The sequence below is a fragment of the Idiotropiscis lumnitzeri genome, chromosome 2 (genome assembly GCF_059441095.1).
Source record: "Idiotropiscis lumnitzeri isolate Australia: NSW breed Sydney's pygmy pipehorse chromosome 2, RoL_Ilum_1.0, whole genome shotgun sequence".
Lineage (NCBI taxonomy): Eukaryota > Metazoa > Chordata > Actinopteri > Syngnathiformes > Syngnathidae > Idiotropiscis > Idiotropiscis lumnitzeri.
In genome coordinates, this window is record NC_142392.1 from 27,460,623 (window position 1) to 27,477,784 (window position 17,162).

The window sequence follows — 17,162 nt, forward strand, 5'->3', positions numbered from 1 at the left end:
CACACACAGACATATACATACACCTGCACATACACGTGCACATACACGCGCACACACCGACAAGATTACAAAAGAATGCCAGCGGAGAGAGAGACGGAGGGACTGCCCGCCGGAGAAGGCCAGCCTTGGCGTGCCAGTCTTGGGGACCAGACGGGAATCAACTTATCCAGACGATGACTAACCTGGGGAGGACCTTCCCTTGGACGTGGACCCGTGCCGTGGGAGGGAGTGAGGACAACCGATTCAACCTACATTACCTTTGACATATAAAACTCCTCTAAAAACTGAAGCTGGGCTGAAAGATGGCGCGCATTTTTCGACTGTGCTCGCCCGAGTGCAGTTTTCTCGTGAGATTCAGAAAAAGACGCCCAGATGTCTGTCTTTTTACTATTTCCTGAACTCCAGAAATTGAAGAAACTAAATATCGGAACTCTAATCAGTTGTTGAGTCTTTTTTTTTACCCTTTTCTTCTTGAGCACAAAAAAACGAACACGCATTGGAGTAAGTTTGGCTTTTAAAGGTTGATTTACTAACTACTTCTTATTTCCACGGTGACCCAACTCCAACAATAACATGACAAATATTTGTCATCTCATCAATATTTGCACAACAGAGTACTGAGTTTAGAGATCCTCACTATAATAGTTCTCAAAATTATATTTCTTGTCAATTTAGCTTAGTTAAGGGATATTTTATTGACAATCTAATATCAATCTACAAAGACAGAAAACAAATTGGTGGGGGGGGGGCGCGAATCTTTTTCTTCTTGGTAGGGGCGGGTGTGAAATAATTGAGAAGCACTGCTAGTATATGCAGACATTATATCCATACAATCTTGCAGCCCGATTTAACCACAGTATTGTTGCAAGTTCGGTAGGAGAAACGTAAACGTCCCACTGCTGTTCCAGCAGCGGCTTCTCGGGAAATAGGCGGAAGTGACGTCGGAGCTGACTCGCGAATGCGGCGTTAATTTAGTTATTTTGTTAATTTTTTTCAACAACCGAATTAAAATATTATATAAAATATATATCAAAACAGTACAGCCAGGGGTAAAAACAAACACAGAGGCAAAGAAATATATTTGAAAAATACGTGCTTAAAGCATGACGTCATAAGCAAGCGCGCAGCTTGCGAAGGGCCTCGACCACATCCACCGACCCGTCAACACCGGAACAAAAACACCCACCGCTAAATTCTTCTGATTTAGTGTGGAACTGACTGTAATTTTTTCACAGGATGTCCAGTGCTACTCTAAAGGACGACGACATAATTCATTAAGTCTTTGTGTCCCGATAACCTCATCTTCGCGCGTTGATGCTTTTCGGCCTCGTTAGCTTAGCTTGCTAGCTAGCTAGCTAGCCGCTAACGAAAAGAGGCACATGACTCATCGCCAAGCAGAGATCAAGTGCGGATTTTTTGGAATTATCATTTAAAAATGTGTGAAAGAACGACATCCAAGTACAAAGAGGAACTTTGTGGAATAAAAGAAGAGAACGAGCAACATCTTCAATCGCTGGGCGAAGTTTGCAACCAGCCTCGTGTTGTGCTACACAAAGCAGGTTTGTACCCGTCTGACTCTCATTTGCTTTGTAAAGAACGACTTTCTATCGTTAAAAATATGCATCACAACATTAAGTTGTTTGGGGAAATGCGTTCAAGGTTATTGCCGTTTTATTTTTAAATATTGACTTTTCCTTGCAGGTCTGCTGAACATTTGTTTATGCCAAATTAAATCAGTGCACAAAATAATTGCCAAAGAATAACCAATAGTGGGGGGGTGAACTCCATGTTTTTCCCAGTATAAAATTTGAACTGATTATTTAACATATTACATTTTCTGTTTTTTATATCTTGTTCAAGCAATTCCTTACGGAAGGAATTCTGCTTGAATCTAAAATATGTGCACACTGCGGCGAAAACATTAATGTCGGTTGATCAATTTTAGTGGATAAAACACAAAATAAGTTTTAAAAAAAAAAAAATCAAGTACGTATTGGTCTTATTTATTTATTTATTAACTTTGTACTGGCTTCGTCGGGTGTAATTCAAGTTTTGTGCACATGTGCGTAGATTCACCTCATCCAAACATTTAAAATACATTTAATGCATCCATCCAGGGTTGCACGGATCTCATCAGTGAACAAGCGCATGCTGCAAGGAATGCATCTGCATCTTTGGCTTACTGTGGGCTTAAAAAGGGAGTACGCCACAACCCCCTTTTCCACCAACAAGTCCAGGAACATTTAGTTCCTGGTAATTTATCCAAATGGCAATGATGATGTATCAGTGGGAGGTCTTGTGTTACTTTGTTACTCATTACTGACACCCTATGGCTGTTAAGCATCATTGCAGGTACAAAATAATTCAGTGAACTCATATTTTGGTGTATCTTAGTCTAATTTGAATACATATTGGATAACTTTAAAATATACAGTCATTATTCAAATATGTCAACATGAAAGTCAGAGTGAAAGTGTTGTTGCTTAATGCTTATGTGTAAGAACTTTTACTCTTCAAACGTAATTTTGTTTTAAAATTTATTTCAAAACAGAAATTTTATACAAATAAAAAGGGTAATGTCGGAACTTACTCGCAGGATAAATGTCATTTTGGGTAAAAAAAAACCAAACAAACGTAAATCATACAATAAATAGGGACTCTGATTCCAGGGCCCCTTTAATTCTTTTAGGGATCCAGATTATAATGAAAGCAAAAAGTACCCACGATGAAACTATCTCTAAATGCAAAATGAAATAATTGTAAACATATTTCGCTTGAAGGATTCCTATTTTATCAATGACATTATGTTGTGATGGCCCCCAGTGGCCTGCATCAATATGTTCGGGTCCCACAACAGGTGTTCCATCAGACGCACACGATTGTGTGTGCTAACTTCAGCTCGCTTCCAGAAACGTCTGTGACGATGTCAGGAATTAAATCGGGCATCAGCCGCAACGTGCTTCCTTTTTAAATGCTCTTTTATCACAGTTGTGCTGCTAAAGCAGGGATGTCCAAACTTTTTGCAAAGGGGGCGGATTTGATGTTGTAAAATGTGGGAGGGCCGACCTCGGCTGACATTAACTACATAAAGAACAATATATTCAAACACATTTTAGCAAGTGATTCTGTGTTTCACATTTGCTTTTTTATTTTCATTTAAACCATCAAACATGTATTTTGGTTCATTTGAAACATGAACATCACATGCAATTGAATATTTGCTTAACTTTTTTTCTTAAACAGAAGTAATTATAGTCTTGAGTGCAAATAATATTTGAACATGAATTATATCATCATGGGAGTTCATTGTTCACAGAATTTTTGAATTACAGAAATGATTATCCACAAGTGCAAGGACTAATTTGATATATATGACTTATCATCAAATATAAATGTTGAATGAACATTTTATTCTGGAATGAAAACCGACAACTTGTCTAAATTTGTGACTGAACAAAACAAAATTAAGTCAGTTATTTAAATGACTTGCCTGCATTAATGTGACGGGTGATACTGAGATCTGGACTGCAGCACAAAGGCCAGGTCTGGCTCAAAGGCAGTGGTATTGATGCGCAAGGTGAGAGTCTGTGAGCCGTGTCCTCGCGCGACTCTGATTTAAGTTCATAACCGAGAATGTCTTTTCACACAAATACGTCGACCCAAACAAGCTCAGCATTTTCCTAGCAAACTCTCGAATCTCTCGAAACCTGCCTTTATCCATCTGTCGGTAAAAGTTGTCGAGAGAAAGTTGCCGGTGCCGACTGCGGCTCTCGGAGTCACACTGCAGCTCAATGAGCTCCAGCTGGGCTGGAACATTCTTTGTGTCCACGGAGAAAGGTGATGAAAAAAGAGGATATGCTTCTCAATAGCTGCAAAATTCCGAAAGCGTCGTGTGAACTCTTCAGCCAAAGACTTCATATCTATTGCGTACTTTTTTTGTGCACTGATATTGCTCTCAATCAACTTTCCTTTTTTGTTTATTGTCGCCATTTTAGAAATTGGGGGTAAAGGTCACCCGGGGTGATGTCGCAGAGTGGTACTGCCTCTAGTGGGTAAATTAGGAACAGCAATTAAGAAGAGAGCGAACTAAGCACTGTATATGTGCGGGCCAGAATGTATTAATTTTATTACAGAGACTGCGGGCCAGATGAAGTTTGACCCCGGGCCGCATTTGGCCCCCGGGCCGGACTTTGGACATGTCTGTGCTAAAGGGAGGTTTACATCGTAGGACGTAATTCTGTGAAATGCCCCCATGGTCCGGTCCAAATCGGGGTCGCACGCATTGATTCGTGTTCGGCAGGCACAAGTCAAGGTAGCACTGTAGAAACAAAATAAGACAAAGTCGCCGCCTGAGCTTTGACTTGACCAAACCAAATTTGTCTTTTTGTGTCCTGCAGACGTCAGTGAAAACGATCTCCTTTCTGTGAAAGAGGAGCCAGACTTGACTCACATCAAAAAGGAGGAGGAGGAGGAGGAGATCAACAAGTCACCAGTGAACGTTGTCCATATAAAGACTGACGATGAAAACAAGGATGAGAGTGAGGACAAGAGAGGGGCGGAGCCTCCAAGCAGCAGCTCAAGTCATCACGTGACAACAGAAGGCCGGGAGGAAGGATACAACCTCTACGTGGTCTCCCGGACGAGTCGGCGGTCCCCCGTCGACGACGAATGTATCCTGCAGGCACCCATATTACCCCACGACTCGGTCCGGAGGACCGGTCAGGGAGAGGGCGCCGCCACTATCTCTTGCCACCTTTTGGCTATGGCTCCTGCGGTGCCCCCGACTCATTCCCCTCCAGCAGAGGATTTTCGGCGACGCACCTCCCCCTCACAACGGCCTCTCCACCGAGCCGCAGAAGGTGATTGTGCTAGCTGGGCGAACCTTGGGAGGTTCCGCCCAGGCGCCAGCCCAACAACAACAACAACAACAACAGAAGGTGATGAAGACCACTGGGGGCCATCACAAGCACATAATGAGGACACATTATCAGACGCTCATGACGATGATGATGATGATGATGATGATGATGGGCAAGCCAAAGGTGAAAGGGCACATCACACTGACTCATTAACTTCAAAGCTGTCTTTAAAACCGCACACAAGAACACACAGTGGAGAAAAACCATTTTCTTGCTCGGTTTGTGGCAAAAGCTTCTCTCGAAAGTTTCATTTAACAATCCACACAAGAACACACAGTGGAGAAAAACCATTTTCTTGCTCGGTTTGTGGCAAAAGCTTCTCTCGAAAGTTTCATTTAACAATCCACACAAGAACACACAGTGGAGAAAAACCTATTTCATGCTCAGTTTGTGGCAAGAGTTTCTCTTACAAGTCTAATTTAACAAGCCACACAAGAACACACAGTGGTGAAAAACCTTTTTCTTGCTCGGTTTGTGGCAAAAGCTTCTCTCAAAAGTCTCATTTAATAAGGCACACAAGAATGCACAGTGGAGAAAAACCTTTTTCATGCTCAGTTTGTGGCAAGAGTTTCTCTGACAAGTCTAATTTAACAAGCCACACAACAACACACAGTGGTGAAAAATCTTTTTCCTGCTCAGTTTGTGGCAAAAGCTTTTATGTAAAGTCAATTTTAACAGATCACACAAGAACACACACTGGAGAAAAACCTTTTTCCTGCTCAGTTTGTGGCAAGAGTTTCTCTCGGTCTCATTTAATAATTCACACAAGAACGCACAGTGGAGAAAAACCTTTTTCCTGCTCAGTTTGTGGCAAGAGTTTCTCTCGAAGGTCTCATTTAATAATTCACACAAGAACGCACAGTGGAGAAAAACCTTTTTCCTGCTCAGTTTGTGCCAAGAGTTTCTCTCAAAAGTCGCGTTTACGAAACCACACAAGAACACACAGTGGAGACAAGCCATTCAGTTGCAGCGTTTGTTCTAAAAAATTCTTCACTAAACAGAGTGCTGAGAGACACGATTGTGCTGGCGAGAATTGCAGCGATCCTTGAAGATTAAAAAAAGGAAAAAAAATGAAAGAACCGACTCTTTGTGGTCAGATGTAAATGTGATTTTCAATAAAATATGATGAAATTGAATTTTGCAAAGCTCTTTTATTGACACAAGGCCAATGTGATTAGTGCCAGAAGAACCAATCTGTCTGAGTGATGATGATTTGTTTTGGTGTTTACATCAAACATGTAAATAAAATTTATTGCCTTTACCTGGAATAACATTTTTTAACATTATGCTTTTCAGTTGTCTTTTTAATCGTACTTAATGGAAAAGGTGTGAGAAGAAACGGTGCTTATGAAATTGGTGCCTTCGACAATCATCAATAAAATCACTTGTTCCACTTGCGCTGTGTGAAAAGGTGAAAAACTAAACTCGTAGTTGAACTATAAAAAGAACCAGAAAGAGAAACGCAAATAGTCTCGGTTTCTCTTTCTAGGTTGAGCTCTATCAAGCATTTGGGGTTTGTTGCTAAGCAGAATCTCACTTCGGAAAAACTATAATTTTGTCAAATATACAAAATACTCTTTTCATGCTATATTATATTTTTTATACTTTGGATTGCTTATATAATGAAATCGGGAAATATTAAAATTTAAAATTGGAAACCACATACAGACTTAATGCAATTAATAAGAAATATAGAAACATTTTATAAATATTGAACACATTGAGAAGAGTTAATCTTGAAATAAATAGTGAAATATAAAAAATACTTAGGTATTAAATTAATTCAATAACCCGACCCCGGAATGAGTGGCAGAAAACGGCTGGATGGATGGAATAATTTAAATTGCACACATATTCAAATGAACAAATATGTTCAGAAATATTCAAGTGTGAAATAAAAAGGTTTAAATTAATATTGATAATTTTACATATTAAAATAATTGAATAAATATTGTAGTATTACATTAGCACGCTTAAATATACATTGAAATAAATAAAAAAAAAGTTGTGTATTTTTAAATGGCCTAATTTAGATATAGGAAGTAATTCTCTTTATGAAACTATGAAGGGACTGGAGCTCACAGAAGTGACCAGTCTTGGTTCTGAAGTTCCGATGTAACCAGATACTGCCCTGAGAGAAAATAGGCCTGAGCATTGTTTATGGTGGGGGCAATTCTCTCGCCAGGTCAGTGACCTTCCAGGGTATGGAAGTAATTTAAGGTGCCTTCAGTGAAGTCCTACTTTGTCCTACTTGAATGAATCCACATCAAAATATCATCATTTATGACACCACGGCTGGACAAATAATATCCAGAAACACACTTACGCACCACTGAGTGAGTGTTGGACGATATAGCTTCTCTTGAAAGGTCCGACTTGAAAATGTCCTTGCAAGTGTATCTGCAATTAAAGCCACGCTTATCCCTCCTTCGGCCATTGTGGTTTAAAAAAAGCAAGAATATATTTTAGATTTTCGAACGGCCGCCAATTACGACTTTCGAGTGTGTTGATTCGGCATCGCGCCGCCCCCTCACGAGTGAGTATCCAATCACAAAACGCGTTCATCACCCTCAGCATAAGGCCAGCGAAAAGGCTCACTGTAACCAACTCGTGATCTAATTGGCTATCGCAACCGTCGAACAAATATGAAAGCTCATTGACTTTGACAGAAGAGATGCTCGCACAATTGCATCTTAAGGCCTCGGAATGAATAATGCGCGCTCCCCGTATTGTGAAACCTGCCTGGCAACACGAGCGAGCGGAATTCCGATTGGATTCAAAACCCTCACCTAAAGATACAACGCTCAGCTATAATATGACATCAATGCGACGATTATGATATTTTTTTTTTATTGATTATGTTTGGCCAGCAGAGAAGGCATTGAAGGCCCAACACTGAGTTACTTAATAGCCTAAATTAAACTTTACTTTCATCAATAGAGTTAAAGTTATGCTTTATTGTAGGCGTTATGTAATTAATAGTGAAGGATTGGCATTATTTTAAACACTTACGGGACAAAAGGTCAGGTTCATATTTACTGAATATGTTCAACATTGATTGAACAAAAAGCATTTATCAAATGAAAGTAGAAGTGCAGTGCATCGATAAGATTGACTGGTATTGTAGTCATGGTGTTTACTGATGCATTCATATGCTAAATTGATTTGACTTAGTTTAAATGTAAGACCTCAAACTTGCACACATAAAATTTTATGACCCACACTCTCATTCAGAACAAACAGATTCAGTCTGCTCAGCTCAAACTGATGACAAACCAGATAGCACTTCATGGAAAATACGACAAAACACATTCTCCACATAGGCCATAGAAGATACAAACATATCAAGTTGGGCCGGGGAGGACGTCACAGGGACGCGATCAAGAACACCCCAAAAACTTAATCTGATCTGGGAAAAGATACACCACACAATCTGCACACTGACGAGATTACAGGGGAAGGAGAGACGGAGAGACTGCCGCCTGCCTGAGAAGGTCAGCCTTGGACGTGGAACGTGGACGTTGGAGGGAGCAAGGACGACCGATTCAACCTACATGACCCTTGACATAGAAAACCTAGAAAATCTGAGGCTGGGCTGAGATCAGCGCGACATTTTTCGATTGTGCTCGTCCGAGTACAGTTTCTCGTCAGATTAAGGAAAAGCCGCCCAGATACTATTTCCTCAACTCCAGATATCGAAGAAACTAAAATATCGGAACTCTAATCAGCTGTTGTTGAGTCTTTATTTGACCCTTTTCTTCTTGAGTCCAAAAAACTAACACGCATTGGAGTAAGTTTGGCTTTTCAGGTTCATTTACGAAATATTTCTCGTTTTCTCGGTGGCTCAAACGCCAACATTTTTGGTGACCCCGACGTGATTTTCTCAAAAAGGGAGTCCTTGCGGCTTGTTCTTCACACTCTTCAATATTCCAGGCCTGGACAATCAGAACAAAGGTAGGGGAGAGCCTGTTTATTCAAAGTCTCCTGATTTGTTATATTGTAGAGTGGAAAGACGTGGCCGATTATTAGACCGTTAAATTTTGTCAGTGGTTCTGGATATATTGTTTCTGGACTTCAGGAATGCTTTGTATAGAATGTAGATTGCGCATGGATTACTAGTAATATTGGAAGCGTACGCAGGTGAAATAAGTAGGGGGCTCCTATTGTCGGCCGGCAACAGAAATTAGCACCCGGAGTCAAAAACGGGGACTCCTGCTCTGGCAGTCGAAGAAGGGGATGCACAGCTGACTATCAGAACGTGTGCACGGCGATCCCAATAAAGTGACGCTCAGTATAGTTAGTATAGTATAGTATATAAGTGGACTGAGGCTGGGAAAGATTGGATCTTTCGGACCGCCATTATCTGTCGCTGCAGAGGCATACACGGAGAAGGGAAGTGCACAGCTGACGAACTGATGGTCGCACTGCAACCTCAAAAAAGAGTGCGCAGTCACGGTAAAAGAGCGCGCAGTCACGGTATACGTGGTTGACCGAGGCGTGGAGCGTTCCGGTTGCTGGAATATAGAATAGATTTTAAGGTGTTCCGATATTGTTGACAGTTTCTTGATTTCAGGGTGTTCCAATGTGGTTCACTTGCTCTGTTGTGTATTTGTGCTGTTGTCTGAATGTTAATTGTGACATGTATTTGTTGTGCAATTGTCTATACGTTGTGTGTGTCCCGTGGCAATTTGTGGCCCTTGCTGTGCTGCGTTCTACTGGGTTGTTGTGTCCCATGTTTATAATTCCCGGGTCTATGTCTTATGATGCTCAATTGGTTTAATGTTAGGGTGTGTAGGAGAAAGTAGAGTGTTAATGTCTGGTGAGTGATGATAAAATGGAGAGAGTGGGGTTTGCGTCCCACACTCACAACAAAACATGCTTAAAGTAACGTGTGGTGCATACAATATATCGTGTGAAAGTTCAAGCGATCGTGTGAGTGAATGCAACCCTGAAGCAGAACAGAACACTTTGTAGACCGGGGCGGGACGCCGACAGCGGTCAGCGATCCGCCGATTGCGCTCGGCGGTGCAGGACAGGGCCGCCCTGGCCTCCCTCTAGACGCAATGCGCCCGCTTAAGATGGAACTGGATGGACGGAACCTCCACCACCCCCTCCTGGGATGGAAACAGCGGAGGCTGGTAGCCATAGGCGGTCATGAAGGGAGAGCGCTCCGTGGCAGACGAGACCAGCGTGTTGTGCGCATACTCCACCCATGGCAGATGGTCGGCCCACAAGGATGGCCGATCGAGACACATCCACCGCAGAGCAGCTTCCAGGTCCTGATTTGTCCTTTCAGACTGTCCATTGGACTAAGGGTGGTACCCGGATGACAGGATTGACGTAGCCCCCAGGGACCGGCAGAATCGCTTCCACCCCCGGGACACGAATTGTGGGCCTCGGTCGGACACCAAATCCGTCGGGATTCCGTGAAGCCTAAAAACATGAAGCACAAGCAGGTTGGCCGTCTCTAGGGCAGATGGAAGCTTAGGCAAGGCGACGAAGTGAGCAGACTTGGAGAAGCGATCCACAATGGTGAGTATGACGGAGTTGCCCCGAGAGGCAGGCAGACCCGTGACAAAGTCCAGGGCTATGTGTGACCAAGGTCGTGGAGGTATTGGCAAGGGGTGCAGAAGCCCCGCTGGAGGCTGATGCGTTGCTTTACTCGATGCACAGATGAGCCCGAGGGTACGACGAACCCCGGGATGGCATGCCACCTTGGAGGATTGGCCCCACTTTAGTACTTCTGTGCGAAGTTGGGCCGGCACAAATAACCGGCCCACTGGGCACCCGGACGGGTTGTTGGCATCGTCCTGTGCCCCTTGGATTTGTTGTTCTATCTCCCACTGCAAGGATCCCACCAAGCAATGGTCTGGCACCACGCTGTCAGGTCCCGGCCTTTCCTCCACTGGATCATGGATGCGTGACAGGGCGTCCGGCTTGGTGTTTTTGGACCCAGGGAGATATGTTAAGGTGTAATTGTATCGGCTGAGGAGCAAGGACCAACGTGCTAGGCGAGGATTAAGTCTTTTTACAGTCCGGATGTATGAGAGATTCTTATGGTCAGTGTACACGGTGAACGGTTCTATGGAGCCTTCTAGCCAGTGTCTCCATTCTTGAAGCGCGAGGACCACCGCCAACAGTTCCCGATTCTCCACATCGTAGTGGCCTCAGCCGGACTGAACCGGCGGGATAAGAAGGCGCAGGGATGGAGTCTCTGGTCGACTGGAGAACGCTGAGATAGCACCGCCCCCACTCCTGAATCAGAAGCGTCCACCTCTACAACAACAGGAAACTCAGGGTTAGGGTGACGCAATATAGGCGGGTTGGTGAAGGCTCGTTTGAGGCCACGGAACGCGGTTTCAGCCCTTTGATCCCAGATAAAGATTGTCTTGACGGATGTGAGACGAGTGAGGGGTAATGCTTGGTGACTGTAATTCTAAATAAAGCGGCGGTAAAAATTCGCGAAACCCAGGAAACGCTGCAGCTGTTTAGGGTTAGTGGGTGTCGGCCAATCTCCCACAGCGCGGGTCTTGGCCGGATCGGCCTAATTCTTGTGTAACTCACACTTCTCCACCTTGACGTACAACTTGTTTTCAAGTAAACGTTGCAAGATGGCCCGGACGTGTCGTTGGTGTTCTCCACGGAATTCAAGAAGATTAAAATGTCATCAAGAGAAACAAAACAACAGACGTTCAACATATCTCTTAAGACGTCATTGATTAGGCTCTGAAAAACTGCGGGGGCATTGGTCAATCCGAAAGGCATTACCAAATATTCAAAATGCCTAAAGGACGTCTTGAAGGCTGTCTTCCATTTATCCCCCTCGCGTATTCTCACCAAATGGTAAGCACTTTGTAAATCTAATTTGGAAAACACTGTTGCTGATTGCAACGGAGCAAAAGCAGAGTCCAGCACCGCAAGTGGATAGCGATTTTTAACCGCGATGTGATATCGTTCAGACTCTTGTAGTCCACACAAGGGCGTAATGTCTTATCCTTCTTTTCTACAAAGAAAAATCCATATCCCACCGGGGATTTTGAAGGCTGAATCAATCCCACCGCAAGGGAGTTGGTGATATATTCTTTCATTGCTGTTTGCTCGGGCTGGGATACTTATACAGGCGAGCAGAAGGAAGGGTCGAGTTCGGAAGGAGCTCGACGGCGCAATCATATGGAAGGTGCGGGGGTTAGGATTGAGCCCTATCTTTGCTGAAAACGGAGCGGAGGTCATGATAAACTTCAGGAACATTATCTAAGCAAATAATTTCAAGTGGCGTGGCACGGGTACTTAGTCCTTCTTCCACTGAGCGTAAACAATGGGCATAACAATAAGGGCTCCAATTTTCAAAAGACAGCCTACCCCAATCTATTACCGGTTTGTGAGACCTCAACCAGGGTAACCCAAGAACAATCGGGGCTGCTCTGGAGGGCATGACAAAAAAAGGACCATTTCTCTACGTGGTTACTTGATAATTTTAAGGTTAACGGTTGCGTTACCCGTTTAATATCCGCCAGGAGTCGCCCGTCGAGATCGCAAACTCTCTCGGGTTTTCCTAATTCTCTGACCGAGCAACCTAATTTAGCGACCAACCCGGGGTCAATGAAACAATCATCCGCTCCCGAATCAACGAGGGCACGAATGTGGATACTAGTACTTAGTCCAATAATTTCCCCGTCCATCTCAAGTCTTTTAGTGTCCCCAGGTCGTATGTCCATTTGTCCTCTGACCTCGAGGCTTGAGTTCTCTTCCCCGGAGTCGGGGTGCTCGAGGTGGCGGATAGCCGACTTACAGAATTATCCTTGCTTCTGTGGTGGTGCCCGGCGTGAGGGTCGTGTCGGACATGAAGACACCCGGTGGCTAGGCGTTTGTCCAGACGGATCGCCAGGCTGATGAGCTCCTCCAGTGATGCCGTAACCTCGCGGACGGCGAGCTCATCCTTTAAAGCCGAGTTTATTCCTCGGCGGAACACGGTTCGTAAGGCACAGTCATCAAAACCACTTTCCGCCGTGCAAATGCGTAAAGAAATGGAATAGTCGGCCACCGATCAGCTGCCCTGAGTGCAATCTAACAGTTCACCTCCAGCCTCCGTTCCCTCAACTGTGTGATGGAATGCCCGCTGAAACTCAGCCAGGAAAGCAGGGAAAGAAGACCGGAGGTCTGGTCGGGCATTGCTCACAGCCATGGCCCAAGCACTAGCTTGGCCAGTCAATAGACTCATCATAAATGCTACCTTGGTGCTGTCATGAACATTCGTGAGGGGCTCTTGATCGAAATTTAACCTACATTAATGAATAAACTCCCCACAAAGGCCAGGTTCCCCCACATAATGGGAGGGGTGAGGTAAGTTTGGCTCGCGACTGTGGTAGCCGGGCGGGAGAGCTCCGGTCGCAAAGGCAATCGGGTCGGAACCCGAGACAGTGCGTGACAGCAGGCTACCTATGCGGGCATCGAAATTCTCAAAACGGTGGGCCAGCTGGCCAACTGCGTTGCGGGGGTCCGCAAGCTCAGTCTCCTGCTGTCCCACCAATCGTCCTTGGCTGGTCAGAGCCTTGTAAATCTTCTCTGTGTCCGCAGAGTCCATGGTCGGAATATTTTGTTATGGTATTTTCCATCACAGCTGGAAAATAGGATCAGGACTCTTCAAGCGCAGACACAGAGAGATGAATTTTAACAAAGATATTTATTTTTACAAAAACAGGAACACTATATATATATAAAATCATACGCAATACCGACAAAGTGCAACTAAAGACACGAGTGGAAAAACTGACACCAGGGGAATAACGACGGGAACGAAAAAGGCTTGCAAAAGGCAAGGAACAAAATGAACAAAAATCGCTTACCACAGAAGGGCAAGGAAAACAAATTGATGAGCGAGCTCAACCGAGAAAATCAATAAAAGAAAACGGAAACACTAACAATGAACGGGAACAAGTTACACGGAATGCAATAACAAGGTGTCTAGAATTCACAACTTGGCACATGAGCAAGATGACTATTCCGACGCTGAGTAGTCAGCGTGGAGTGTTTAAATAGTGCAGTAATCAATGACTTGACGAGTGACAGGTGCGTGGCTGGTGGGCGCATCTCTCCAGCAATGACGACATGAACAGGAACAAGTGCTGAAAGGAAACGCCCCCACTCCAGCTGGGCAAACACAAAACAAAAACATGACAGGATAAGACGGACCATGACACAAAAGGATTAGGTTTTTGGGATAGGTTTGAATTGAAACATTTTATGATCATGTTCAAAGAAAATTTTTAGAACAGGAGATGTCTAGCAATTGATGAGAGGTTTGCCAAGTATAAAGTTGGATTAAATAGTTCGGCAGCTGATTTATTAACTGATGTGTATCAAATGTAACAAAGGTGGACGACAGATGTTTTATGACTATGCGACACCAGCCCTGACATGACAACTTTTAAGGGACAAGACAGCATTCCATAAATACCAGACTGCTAACATCCGCATCTATGAGCTGTTTGACGTCACAGGTGCAGGATCGTCAGCTACGTCCAGGAGGAACAGGAGAAACGATTTCACGGGGACTGAATGGGAAAATCCACAAACGCACAGTGGTAAACTTTGGCATACGCTGGCTAAATTGAGGCAAAATTAAGGTTCTGCCAGCACAAATCTCAGTGTAATCAAGGCGGACGTGCCGAGGGAAGGGTTTCTGTGTGGAATTGGAAAGTATCTTTTTGGTGAATGAAAGTGTGACAGAAAAAGTGTTTGTATGTATATGTGGTATGAGTGAATGTTTAAGGGACGGGCCTCAGGAAAGAAACCTGATTGAGGGCACCGGTAAGCCCGAACAGCACGTAGGATGCAATGGACGGACAGGCCTGATCAACCTGAATCCCTATTGCACTCCCAAGTACTGATTTTCAAATTGCTATTGGAGGCAGATTGGACTAATTAAATTCATGCATCAAGTGAATGATTGATTGACGTTAATACACAAAATTTATGCAAAACTGAAAGTGTCAGAATGGAGGTAATTTACCCCTTCTCGCTTGCAAGTGCCACTCCTCCAGTTCTCTCCACAGGTTTGAGGTGACATGTGACCTGTGTGACCAGAAGGCCAGAGAACGCTTCAAAAAGCGCCGCATCACGCCCATCCCGGAGGTTCTCCTCAACAAGAAAGGAGATATAAGATATTGTAATTTAGGGTCCACAAAAACAGATTAAGATATAGTTGTCGCTTTAGCCTGCTCATGTGCCTCGCAGGTTTTATGATTCACATTGGGTGCGCGACTAGATAACACATACCCAGTCCAGGATAGGGCAAAATTTTGGTGTATTGTTTAGACTTTTCCATAATATACGGCACCACAGCGGTGATACTTGAAGTTAATTTCAGTTAAGGGGGCGGTGGCGCTGTTTTTATGAAAAAAAATACTCATTTAACGCAGGCACGAGCATTTGGGATGCCGCGGTCCACCGTCCACTACATCATCCACCGGGTCACTGGGGAAGTGGTGGCTCTTCGCCACAGAGTCATCCACTTCCCCAACACTGCAGGAGACCTTCAGGCAGTGACCCAGGCATTTGCAGGGCTGGCGAGGCACCATGCATTTGCAAAAGTTGCTGGAGCAATAGATGGTTGTCATGTCCGAATCAAGCCTCCAAGTGACCTTGATGGTCACGACTTATAAGAACCGCAAGCTTTTCTGGACATCTACATGGGCTGGCCTGGATCAGTCCACGACTCCAGGGTCCTCCGGCACCGCCCTCTTTACCAAAGAGGGCTGTATCCTCCTCCAGGGCACTTCATCTTGGCAGATGGAGGGTATCCGTGCCTCCAGCGACCACTCCCCCTCATCACTCCTTACAAGCGGCCGGTGCAGGGCGTGGGGGCCCGGGGCTTCAACATTCATCATTCCAAGGCACGCTCTATTATTGAGCGTGCCTTTGGAATGATGAAGGTGAGATTCCGGGCCATCTTTTTCCGCACCCTGGAGGTGCACCAAAACTTTGGCACAAAATAATCTTTAACTGAATCATCAAAGAGCACAGACACACAAACATGGCAAAATATGAGAAGATGGAAAAATAGATTCATATACAATGTAATGAATGGTTAATAAATATATCCCATCTTTTGGAGTGACATGGCAGCCATCTATTGCCCCAACCATCCCTGCAAACCCCCACGTAATGGATGATGTAGTGGACACTGCAACCGGTATGATGCCCCACTTCAAGTCACGAGAGGAAGATCAGGACTCCTCATTGTGCCCCATCCATGTCATGGGTCCTGGAAGAAAGGTTCCATCCATGCTCCAAATGAGTCCCTGCTCAGGCGAGAATTGGCAAAACAGCACTGACACACTCAGGTTTATCCTGCAACAGTTATGAACTGGGGAATGCTTTTTATTTACTGTGAATAGTTACTGTGAGTTATGATGTACTTAATTTATGCCTTGTTTGTCCACCAGTTTTTCTATGAATTAATAGTTTGTAAGCAAAACAGACATGGTGGAGTCTTCATATTATTGTAAAGGTTTTGGTCTTTCACAAACCTGGGCTTTTTCACTTTTGTCTGAAGAAGCTGATCTCAAGGTGTGACTGGGATACAAACTAGTTCATCTGTTTTGAAAGTACCCCGGTTTTTGTTTAATTTTAAATGAATGTTATCTAAATTTTAGTCTTGAACACCAAGCATTGATTTTTATTTTGATCAATCATTTTTTTCATTAAACTGAAAAACCTTCGTCTCCCTCCTCTCAGTTGCCCTTCCCTCCTCTGCCAACCTCTGTCTCTCCAATTCCTGTCTCCGCATTGCTAAATCGAGTCTGTAAAGTCTGATAATTTCATCCTCTCTCCTTCGCTTTCTCCCTCTCGGTCGTTGCTCCGGCTGTTGGCCTCGCTCTTCTTCTTCTTCTACTTCTTCTTCTTCTTCTTCCTCCTCCTCCTCCTCCGCCTCTTAAATCACCCTGGCCCGACTTGGCCCTGGTATTTCTTCAGGGATGGCCTGACTTGGCCCTGGTCTTTCCTCAGGGATGGAGGCAATTAGGACAGGGGGGGTGATGGACGGTCTCTGTCCGAGCACTCCATCCATAAGTTCGAACCAGGGCCAAGTATCGGCAGTAGCTCTCCCTGCCACCCATCGCCAGTCCCTGGGTTTTTGCAATCCTTTATATGAAAAAAGATAAAACAATCATATCTTCATTTTCACACACAAGAAAAAAAAATGTGGACTTCCATACTTTATACTTCATTTAAAAAAAAAATTTT

The 17,162-nt window shown here is 44.2% G+C and overlaps 2 protein-coding genes and 1 long non-coding RNA gene across 3 annotated transcripts in view; 1 reads left to right on the plus strand and 2 right to left on the minus strand.

Annotated features, from left to right (window-relative positions):
- Positions 1-17,162, minus strand: part of LOC148342160 (uncharacterized) — a 393,910-nt gene that overhangs the window by 144,302 nt on the left and 232,446 nt on the right. The window lies entirely within an intron of this gene.
- On the plus strand, positions 1,141-6,089 carry LOC148342167 (uncharacterized). The gene is made up of 2 exons (XM_088287558.1): positions 1,141-1,559; positions 4,398-6,089. The coding sequence occupies exons 1-2, from the start codon at positions 1,436-1,438 to the stop codon at positions 5,966-5,968; spliced, it is 1,695 nt and encodes a 564-aa protein (XP_088143684.1). The 5' UTR covers positions 1,141-1,435; the 3' UTR covers positions 5,969-6,089.
- On the minus strand, positions 13,985-15,520 carry LOC148342168 (uncharacterized). Its single transcript, XR_015841524.1, has 3 exons — positions 14,929-15,520; positions 14,374-14,470; positions 13,985-14,066 (listed from the first exon to the last, which is right to left on the minus strand). It is a non-coding gene; the product is annotated as an uncharacterized LOC148342168 (long non-coding RNA).